Source organism: Aplysia californica, unplaced genomic scaffold (genome assembly GCF_000002075.1).
Source record: "Aplysia californica isolate F4 #8 unplaced genomic scaffold, AplCal3.0 scaffold00851, whole genome shotgun sequence".
Taxonomy (NCBI): Eukaryota; Metazoa; Mollusca; class Gastropoda; order Aplysiida; family Aplysiidae; genus Aplysia; species Aplysia californica.
In genome coordinates this window covers 9394-21145 of record NW_004798121.1, presented here as the reverse complement: position 1 = coordinate 21145, position 11752 = coordinate 9394, and the positions used below count along the sequence as shown (strand labels likewise).

Sequence of the window (11752 nt, the reverse complement as noted above, 5' to 3'; positions counted from 1 at the left end):
GGGGGGCAGAAGCCGTCCAGGGCATGGAACAAGTTGGAGAGATACAACACAACACAACAGCCCCACCCAGTACTCCAGTACCACTACACGATTCCTCTACAAGTTCTAGAATGCTACACCAGAAATGATTGTGCCAAGCAGCACAAGTCACTCTATACAGTGCTCAAACTCATAGAAAAAGGGGGGAAAGAACAACATCATCGCAACAATATATTATGGACTGTTGACAAGGCAGTGCACATCTACAGTAGTAGGTCGGGATCAGATTGAAACAACTTTGGGATTCTTGCTGGTCGAAATAAAAATAAGACAACAAGATGATATTTCATTGTCCCAGTGGGAAATAAAAACTTGTAACTCAACTTTGTCTGTACACCATACAAGTCAACAAACAAAAAGAACTGAGTGGGGGTTACGAACTTTAACATAATAATTCAAAATAGCAATATGAAAAAAAACCGGTGATGATGACTGAAGACTTTAAGAGTGAGCGAAATCATGGCAACGTCAGCGGACTAGAGGGGTACTCACCCTGTAGAGTGACACAGAAATAAACCAAGCGCACAACCTTTGTCCCCATGTACCAGGATACAGATGGGGTACATTAGTACTATACCTGTATCTCCGCAAAAATATCGCCACTATTATGAAATTTTCAGTATGCTGAGAAAATTGAACGTGTCGATCACCAAAAAAAGGAATTAGAATTGTAACAGCGAAGATTCTAACCAACTGCACAACGTACGCCTGTGCTGTAGACTCGAAGAACTGTCCTCCGAAATCTTAGTAAAAAGAGACCTGCTTCGACTAACAAAAGGTTGAGATCCCCTTACTTTTTCCACAAAAAGTGCATATCCTAATAAGTGGCCCTCCAGTACGCCCATATAACCATATTTCGACAACAACAAATCTTTCTCAGTAAATCATTATTTTTTCACAAAATTCAAGTCTTACAGGAAACAGACTGCCTGATCTGTAAATCCTTCTAGAACTTCCCCTCAAGTTGCGTCACAAAACAAATGACCAAAAAAAAGATGTGCGTTTCAGGAGAAAAGAAGACCAAAGGAAAAAACTCTGCAACAAAAAACAAACGTCATCAAGTCATGGAGCACAGATGGAAAAACACATACAAAATATGCCCTGAAATAACTGCCAGCAAAGAAAAGCATGAAGAAAAAATCATCTGGGACCAAACGACCAAAATTATGACCAGCTTATGTACAGGAGGCAAAAAACATCACATGTAATATACACAGTATATCATTTGAATAAATGTTCGTTGACCAAAAGAATAAATTGGCAATATCTGTTGACAAAGAAACAAAGAAACTCAACATTCACATAAGACAAAATTCATTAGTTGACCACAATTATGCTGACTTTGGCATCGTCTACGCATGCCCCCTTCAGACAACGAAAACCACGAGAACACATAACGCCTAATGCTTCATGGCATTCCCTTCCCCCCCACTTCCCCTTATTAAAAAAAAAATTATTTTCATAAAATTACAATTGATAAGGCCTACAGAATTGTCCACAAAGCAGTTGTTTCCATTTAGTTTATCTATTCAGGACTCCAACAGACTGGACCCATTAAATATGCAGGGAGCACCAGCCATCCTTCAGTTTAAGTTGGAAAACCTTCCCCTCTTCAGCATTCCCCCCCCTCCCCTTACCCCCCTCACTTTTCGCGAGCCAATACTTAGTTCAACCACAAGGGTTTTGTTGTTTTTTTCACAAAAGAAACGCAGAAAATTACATCCTCCCAAATAAAATAAAGTTTGCAACGGGAGTTCTCTGTCAGTAGAAAAATAGCAAGATACTGGGGGGAAAAAACCTAAAGAGAACAAAGAAACAGTACACAGGAATCACACCGAAGATTAACACAGAAGATCCAACATTGAGCTCTGTTGATTTTTTTCCTTTTCTCTTCTGTTTATGAAAGACAGAACCGAGGTGCTGAATAAATTAAAAGGAAAAAAAATTCAAAGAAAAAAAAATAACAGGGTGAACACAGCATCAAGAGCATCCGAACTCGATAGCATGAAAACATCCACACTCAATCAAAGATATCAAAACCCACCATAGTCGTACAAAGTTGGCAGATCAGTATCTGACCTCACATACATTGACAGCCATCATGTACAAAGTGTGCACAAAAAGGAATTCTCTACACAAAGAAAGTGGCTAGCTAGCCCATCATCAGTCAGACCACCCACTCAAACATCCGGCAAGCCCAGGCAAAAACACACACATTGTCAATTTTATTGAAAAAAACCCACAAAAAAACATCCAATTTAAAGAAACCTACACATCAGCAAAGAGTCAAAGGTACATACACAAGTTCTGGAAAAAAAATCATCACACAAAGGAATGATTTAAGAGGAAAACAGCTTTAGCTTAAACCCTACGAGTCTGAGCACACGCCTCAGCATGCACTACTTTTTCCATTCCACAGAAGATCAACCACATGCCTCAGAGTAAGAGGGGTTTACATTTAGAAATTTTTTGTCAAGAGCCTCCTGAAGAGGTCAGCTGCATGAGTCCTGTGGGTTCAGGACATCAGAGCTCAAAGCTTTCAGAAAGCCAGGGCTCAAAGGTTAAACACTTTGCTTCCCATCAGCCACCCGCATCACAAATGTGCACATAGCAAGGGGGACACAGAGCAGAAAGCAAAATGTTCACCATGAAAAAAGGCACTACACAAGTTTTTATCATTTTTGTTTTCGGTCTTTTTTTAAATTCTCAGCTACCTCCTTTGTGGAAATCTGTGTCCAGTAATAATTATTTCCCCCTCAAGCATTAATAATATTTGATTTAAATTCATAAAACATTTCCAGATTTTCTTCAGCAAAAACAAATGAGGAAATGAGGAAGGAGGCACAATTCAGATTTTTCTAACGGATTGAAAATAACATGCCCATCCACAAAAATTCAGATAATTTCGACAGCGGGCTGCTTTGACCCTGTATCTGTGAGACAATCTGGTAAGAGTGAGATCCGGCATCCCAGGTAGAAAGACAAACACACTCTATAAAATTAGCTTCTCCACACAAAAATCAAATTCACATCTTTTGCACACATCGGCATAGAACCTAACAATTTGCCATCATCAAACACTGATATTTTCCAAATCTTTTTGTCCCATTTAAAGCGAGGCACACCCACACGCTAACAGGTGTTCAGTTGCTAGTTTGAAAAAGAAAAGATAAACAATAGAAAGAAAGAAAAATGCAAGATCTTTCAACCACATTCCCACCTAGAGGAAGACTTAATGAGACCTCTGAGTTCATGCAGGGACCAAAAATGATGTTGATCCAGCCACACAGTGGAAGATTTCGGAAGGAAACTTTGTGGCAGATCTGATGGAAATAAGACATTATAGATTTCATATGATATCATCCATAAACAACTGTGAACAAAGCAGCTACGGCTTAGAAGCAGATGAGGAGCAGAGAGAAAGAGGGAGAGGTACAGGGAGGGAGAGGAAGAAAAAGGAGAAAAAGAGAGAGGAAGAGAGAGTGAGAGGGAGGGGGAGAGAGACAGACAGACAGACAGACAGTCAAACAGACAGTCAAACAAACAGTCAGACAGTCAGACAGACAGTCAGACAGTCAAACAGACAGTCAAACAGACAGACAAAGAGAGAGAGAGAAGAGAGAGAAAGAAAGAGAAAAAAGAAAGAGAGAGAGAGATAAAAAAAACATGAAATAACCACGCCGCAACAAAGAAAGGAGAGACGGGATAACAGAAAACAACAATATCCAGATATGTCAAACGACAATCACGCACACAATAATCCCAAAACTCCTCACAACCATACACACAATGCAGCAGCACATACACAAAGAGCGACACACACACACACACACAACGGAGGATTCAAACTGTAGACCTACTGTCCACCTACCAAGAGCCAGTGCAGCACATCTACTACAACTGACCACCATAGATTCTCGTGCGAATGGCATGCGAGTCATCTTCTACCGGAGGGTGACATAAATTATCCTCAAGATGAGAGGGGGACATGTAAAAGATCAACAAGACGAAGAAGAGAGGAAACGTGTGTGCAACCTGTGGGCTCTACAAGCCTCTGTCTACAGATCTGGTGCTAAACCACTACGGAAAGGCATCAAGCCTTAAGTAAGTGTGATTGTACATGTGTGCGTGTGTGTATGTGTGTGTGTCTGTGTGTGTGTGTGTGTGTGTGTGTGTGTGTGAGAGAGAGAGAGAGAGAGAGAGAGAGAGAGAGAGAGAGAGAGAGAGAGAGAGAGAGAGAGAGAGAGAGAGAGAGAGAGAGAGAGAGAGAGAGAGAGAGAGAGAGAGAGAGAGAGAGAGACAGACAGACAGACAGACAGACAGACAGACAGAGACAGAGACAGAGACAGAGACAGAGAGACAAAGACAAAGACAGAGACAGAGACAGAAAAGAAGAGGGGGGCGGACAATATAGACACTTGTGGCTATTGTCTTACATTTAAAAAGCAAAGACATAATCCCCAAGAGAACAAGATAAGGTCAGGGTCGGACTGGAAGGGCTAGCCCAATATCATCTCTTTCTAGCTTTTCCTGACACACAGTCCAAAACTGTAGCACCAGCAGACTATGACAATGTACATGCTGTGTACTAAAACACGCGCACGCACTCGCACACATGCACGTATGCACACACACACACATGTATATGTGCATGTACGTATACACACATACACACTCACAATTAGTCGCTAGCAAAATTACAAACCCAAAAAGAAAAGCAGGTCAAATCCATATTCCATGTGCCTTGCAGTCTGTCAAAAGCTGGCCAAAAAAACAACAACTGGCAAAACAGCTACCCAAAAGAAAAAAAAACTGTTGTGAAAACAAACATTTTCAAGGCCAGTAAATCACATAAAGTATAATCATTTCCAATACACAGAGTCCCAACAATTTAGGAGTACAGATTCTCGTCAAACAGACAATTGCTTTCTTTTTGTCTGTGTTCTTTCATGTCGAGTAAGAGCAAACTTTCTCAAAGAAAGGCTCAGTTTGACCAGGCTACATTTTCGCGATCATTTCTTCTTCTTCTTCTTCTTCTTCTTCTTCTTCTTCTTCTTCTTCTTCTTCTTCTTCTTCTTCTTCTTCTTCTTCTTCTTCTTCTCATTCATGACCAGGCTACAGACCAGGCTACACCTAGTCTGGCAAGTACACCCACACTCACTATTCACGCCAGACAAAACAAGCACTCTTAGTCTAAGCACTGCCTCCAAACGCCCTGACCATCCACAGGTTTCCTCTCTATTCCCTCGACGACGCAGGTAAAACTGATTAAATTAGAACTCACAGGAGAGACCTATCACAAGAAACACATTATTTGAATCACGGGGAACAATGACCACACCCTTATCATGTTAGGCTGAAACAGCCATATCCAATCAAAACCGCACAATGGGGGGAGGAGGGGGAGGAGGGGTGGAGGGACAGCAAAAATATGCAGAACAACATGACCTACTCAGAGTAGCTCAGCTCAGGTCATCAGAAAGAGATAGACTCTTTCTTCACACCACCTCGACAAATCAGCAAATCGGAGAAAAGACTGCACATAAGCATCGTCCAACATGTCCGTCGCTGTGCGCCAGTTCTGTTCCACAACTGCTTACCCATCTCGCTACAGCACTACTCGTCCTTCGTGCGAATCCCATATTTCGATATGCACGATTCTGATTTCATTTTTTTCCAGCAAACCAAGCACTTCGCTCTCAGAATAACACTATATCCAATAAATAAGAAGAGTTGTTTTCACATGTCTGTCTAAAGGGAGGAAAGAGTCTCTCTCAGCCAATAAGGCTCAACCACAGTCCCAATGCGTCGGTCACAAAGTGCTGACCTCAAATACAGCAAGTCCCTCTCTTTCTGCGGGCTTGCATATACAGACAACTCCCAATGGCTGCTGTGATGATGGAAGGTGGTGCAGGGGTGGGTGTGTGGGTGGGTTCCTGACTTCAACAAGAGAATGTGCAGTCAAAAGGTGGGTGGGTCGGGGGTCAAGTGCAGGGGTCAGGGTTGGAGTTGGGGGGGCAGGGGTCTGGGTGGGCGGGGTTGAGGGCTTGGGGTGGGGCGTGAGATCACAAGAAGATGTCCGGGCATCGCTGCCAGTCTTGCCTCTGCTTGCACTCCCAGTACTGCTTGTTGAAAATGTGGATGAGGGCGCCGGTGGTCGGGTCACGCTCCTTGCGGAACCAGGTGGGCTTGTAGGGTTCATTTTCCCGACCTGTGGATGAGGATGACAAATCATTACCTGGTGAAAAAACATTACCTAAGAGACAAAGAGATAGCTTAGTTGGAAAACATTACGTAAGGGATATCAAACATTTCCAAGCGGGAGTATCGATTAGGAATTATCAAGGAAGCAATAAAAAAATTATGTGAGCATTCAGGGGCATACGTGACCATAAATAACATCTTTGACATTATTGAATCCATTCCATGTATGTATCATAAATATGCCTGTCATCAACTGTTTCATGTCTCACCTCCACAGTGCATACTTTTATTTTATGTCATCTCTTATTTCAGTTTTATTCACGTATTTCTCCATTTTCCTTCCTTGAGGTATATATTATGACCACATTTGATACAATATAAACAAAATAAATGCCCTCAAATTGAGCACCCATATAGGTCTATGGAACACACAAATATGTTTCGGGCACACAGACCAGACCATCAATAATTTATTTATAGAGGCACCAGCCATCCATGTCCAGGTGCTGTTTTAGCCCGAGCACACAGACATGGAATTGACCCTGGCATGAAATAGAGTTAGACTTTAACCTAAAAATAGCAATGTTCAGTTCAGAACCTACCTTCCGCCTTTGCACGCTCTGCCTCTCCTTCTCGCTGTTTCCGCACCTCCCTCTGTTTCTCCTCCAGCCTCAGTTTCATGCGGTTCGCCTCATCCCAGCGGCCATCTTCCATCATCCGCTGGTCTGGCCGTAGTCGTGAGTCGGTCGGTGCCACGCCCTCCTCCGGCTCGTTCATCTCCGTGGCCAGCTGGCTGAAGAAGTATACCCTCTCCGCACCGGGCCTGGAGGTTCAGTTTTAGTAGTTTCAATAAGAGTTTTACAGCACTTGCATCATAAATAGGTCATATATGTGTCAAACATTAGAGTTGTCACTAGAGAGTAATATACAAACGAAAGAAGGAGAGATAAGGACGATAAAAGTTCGACAATACATAAATTAATCATATTACACATTTCAAAATTTAGATTTCATAGCTTCAAATGCCAGCTGACAGCAAAGAAATTTCAATTTCTATTGAATCAACAGAAAGAAAGAAGGAAAGAAGTCAGACCTTCCAGTGGTATCTTCCACCCAACTGCAGGGCAAGAAAGACAGAAGAAAACAACAACAAAAACTAAAAAGAAAATCTACAACTAACACTCTCCAATCACCCACATGAACAAGACACAATACACACAGAGGATAAGACACCTCCAGCAGTGAGCTCCGTCAGATCTCAGGCATGAAGGACATAGCAAGCTGGAGGAGGAGAAGACCTCCAAGAACAGTGACAAGTCGCTACTTTAAAATTTCAAAGTTCTATCTGACATTTTTAATTACTAAAACCATGAGGTCAAAAACCGAATATCCCATCTGTCTATAAAAATCGTAAGATTAGTGAGAGTCATTATCAAGATATTCTAAGAATTACATTCGAAAATGCTTGACATGTTGTGAAACTCAACATTTTTTACGTTAAGTTTCTAAAAAAGTAGGTACTGAGCAAATAGAACTTTGTAATTCTAAGGTAGCGAGGTGGAGAGTTTTTCTTGGCGGCTTATACCCAATACTAGGGTGAAAGAGGCAAAATGATGAGCAGTGGTCAGCTACACCCAGCAAAAGACGGACAGGGCAGACCTGACAAAAGCACTGAGAAACAGACAACCAATCAGAGAACTCACGGCGGAGGCCGGACTTTCCACATGGTCTTGTGTGGGCCCGTCTCAAACACAGGCTTGCCCTTGTTGGACTCCTCCACATGGATGATCTGGGCTCCCTCCATCTTGTTGTCCCAGGTGCCCGTCAGGACCCACTTGGCACTGCCTGACACGTCAGTGACCACACCAGTTACCTGGTCAAAGCATACAAGAAAGAGTGACTGGTTATACCCAGTATTTCAACAGCTTATTGTGTGTGTAAGACTCCTCTATACACCATTGTGAAAAGGGACATATGACAGGGTCTTACACTGAGCAGTGCTGATTCTACTATACTGATACAATGACTGACACTCTCTCTCTCTCTCTCTCTCTCTCTCTCTCTCTCTCTCTCTCTCTCTCTCTCTCTCTCTCTCTCTCTCCCCCTCCCTCCCTCTATCACTCTCTCCCCCTCCCTCCCTCTATCACTCTATCCCTCTGTCACTCTTTCTCTCTCTATCTCAGTCTCCCTCTCTCTCTCTCAGTCTCCCTCTCTCTCTCTCAGTCTCTCCCCCCTATCTCCCTACCCCTCTCTCCTTCCCTCCCTCTCTCTCTCCCCTCTCTCCCTTTCTTTCCCTCCCCTCTCTCCCTCCCTCCCTCTCTTTCCCTCCCTCCCTGCCCCTCACCTTGCGAGGGTTCTCCCTGGAGAAGTAGCTGTAGGCGGAGTACTTGAGGTGACACTTGTCCCCGTTGTGGTGGTTGGTGATGTCCATCTCCCCGTGGTTGTCCACCCACAGCTTGCCCACGATGATGTTGTTCACCGTGGTGGTCACCTTACGCCACGTGTAGTGATTGCCAGACTTGTGGAACACCAAGTGGGCGATGCCTGCCAACACAGAAGGGGACATTTAGTTGGTTTTTAGATTTAGTTTTCTAGTAAGAGTTTTTTAGTTTTAGTAGAGGTTTTACGGCACTCACAACTGCATAAGGTCATATGAGCACCAGAAGTTTAGAGGTGTTACAAGAGAGTAACAAACATAAAAAAGAAGAAGGGGAGATCAGGACGAAAGATGTTTCATAGGAAAGAAAAAGCAAACCACACCAGAGCATCTGCCAACCACCCATTAAGAGTTTTACAGCACTTGCAACAAAGTAAGGTCATATGAGTGTTGAAGATTAGAGGTATTAAAAGAGACCAACAAACATAAAAAAGGAAGAAAGGGAGATAAAGACGCTAGTTTTCGTAACGGTTTTACATCACTTGTAACACAATACAGTCACATAAGTGTCTACGATTAGAGGTGTTACAAGAAAGTAAACACAAAAAAGAAGGGGAGAGATAAAGACGATAGACGTTCTGTTCAAACCCTATAAGTGTGAGAAAACAGAATTAGTCTAGCAACTTTAGTTTTGGTAAGAGTTTTACTGTATTTGCAACACAATAAGATGATATGAGTGCAGAAGATAAGGTGTTACAAGAGAGTATCAAACATTTTTTTAAAAGAGGAGAGATAAGGACTATGCACGATTGCAGGGAAAGAAGGAATAAACCACATCAGAGCACCTGCCAATCACCCTCTAGCATCAGGGCTTCCAAAGTTGTATTCACTTGAAGTTGGAAGTCATAAACACACAGTGTAGAAAAAAATCAAGGTTTTACCAAATACTTCACAACAATTAATTAAAAGCAGCTCATTTCGCGAACACCTTGTGAGCTCAAAACAATAAAGGTGGTGTAGGGCTGGGAAAAGACAAGATAGACAGACAGCAACAGAACAGGGAAAGGTATAAAAAGGAGCTACCAGTGGTTTCCTCTAACCATCCTCAAAAGCTTGATAACAAACACAGAAACATGACGCTGCCAATATACTTTACACCTTGAAAGAATTTGATAAACGGATTTTATATCACAGTATAATATACTCGCCATAATTTATGTTTGATGATGGATACAGGAATGCGATATAGCGGTGAAAGCTATAGATAGCTCACCCCTTTTCAGACTAGTAACAAACTCAGGAAGTTGATACTGTGATACAGTTTCACGACTTTTCCGTTTGACGGCCAACACAGGAAATCAATACTATGATGATAGCTGCACGGATTTTCAACATGACAACCACAACAAGCAGAAGCTGGTATAGCATGGTGAAGTAAAAAAAAAAAAAAAAGAAAGAAAGATTCTATCACAGCCATGTTAATTTCAACAGAAAATGGCAATAATAATCATTTTGATCAATCTTCCTAAAAAGAATATAACTTTACTATTAATAGTATGGGAAAAATTACCATTATAATCATAATTACCAGCCTCCCCCCCCCCCCTCCCCACAGGTTATGGCATGTGGTAGAGAGAGAGAGAGAGAAAGAGAGGGGGGGGGGGGGGTAAACTTTAAAAAAAAAAATATATATTGTCAGTAATATCTGGCTGAGAAAGTTAGATGACTTACAAGGCAGGTTACTACAGTCCAGTCAGTGAGAGTCACAATGAGCAGAGTGGCTGGGATACAGTGAGTCCAGCAGAGAGAGAGAGAGAGATGACAAAATCAACTTCCCCACACAAGAGCCGAAAGAATGTCTTTCGCATACAGCAAACAAAGAACTAATCCATTTCATCACAGGCATCCTAACTAGACTGGCGAAACAAATACTCTCTCTCTGCATCTCTCTCTCTTATCCCTATTGCGGTGGTTGGTGACATCTATCTACCCCACCTCCCTCTGCCCCCCCCCCCTCTCATCCCTCTCCAACCCCTCTCCCCGTCTCTCTTTCCCTCCCCCTCCTTCCCCCTCCTCCACTCACCCATAGGCACAATCTGCAGGTAGCGTCCGCGGAACTTGGTGGTCATGGTGAACTCCTGCCATGTGCTCCACTCCCTGCCGTCCACGTGCATTGCCAGCATGGGAGGGTGGTGGGACACCTGCGAAACACAATGTACATTTGTCATACGTATTTGCCATACATTGCACATAACATTTGACATGTTTTTCATTTAATATACGCCTTTGCCATACATTTTACATAAAATTTGACATATATCTATGCCATACATTTCACATATCATTGAACATATGCATTTTCCAGGGCAAAGGGAAGTAAATACTTTTAGAAGTGTCATTCAAATGGACTCAAAGTCTCAGCCAGGAAAAGATTCAAACCCATGAACTTACAATTAAAAATCTTGTATCTAACGACTGCACCACTGATGCTACAAAACTGACCAAGATTCAAACCCATGACCTTACAGTTACGACTGTTACAGGCTAACCACTGCACCACAGATGCTACAAAACTTTTTTAAAAACAACAACAAACAAACAAACAAACAAACAAGCGGACCTGCTCGGAAATACCCTTCCATCCAAGGTCGTCCATCCGGTCAAACTCAAAGGTCTCGCCCAGCATGGGGTTGAAGGGCTTGCTGGCGCGGAACAGCGTGGTGGCGTAGGCCGACACAGTGAAGGCGGCCACCCAGGCCATCTGCTCGCATGAGTCTGAGCACCGGGCCGCCTGGTCCAGGATCTCCGAGTACTCAAACTCCTCCATGATACGCTGCAGCATCGACAGCGGCTCGTTGAAATTCACCTATGGGAACAAGGTACAGATTATTTTTTTAAGGGGTGGGTTTTTCTTTTCTTTAATTTTTTCCAAGCGTACTTGATTTGCAAGCCCCCTTCTATTTTTATTTTAACAGTTGTTTGGTTCAGCACTGTGAGGTGGGATGTCCTTATCTTAACATTCATCTCCACGAGAGGACCAGGCCAAGTGGATGACCAGCCTTGAAAATCCCCCATTTTTTAAAATCATTCCCCTCCCTCTCTCTCCCTCTCTCTCTCTCTCTCTCTCTCTCT

The 11752-nt window shown here is 42.8% G+C and overlaps 1 protein-coding gene across 1 annotated transcript; it reads right to left on the bottom strand.

Annotated features, from left to right (window-relative positions):
• Nucleotides 1-5082: 5082 nt before the first annotated feature.
• On the bottom strand, nucleotides 5083-11486 carry LOC101846170 (oxysterol-binding protein 1; the record flags this gene model as incomplete). Its single annotated transcript, XM_013088986.2, is given in 6 exon segments — nucleotides 5083-6250; nucleotides 6846-7066; nucleotides 7947-8116; nucleotides 8588-8787; nucleotides 10704-10821; nucleotides 11241-11486. Coding segments are annotated over 6 exon segments (1101 nt in total), but the record flags the coding sequence as incomplete, so codon positions are not given.
• Nucleotides 11487-11752: the final 266 nt, after the last annotated feature.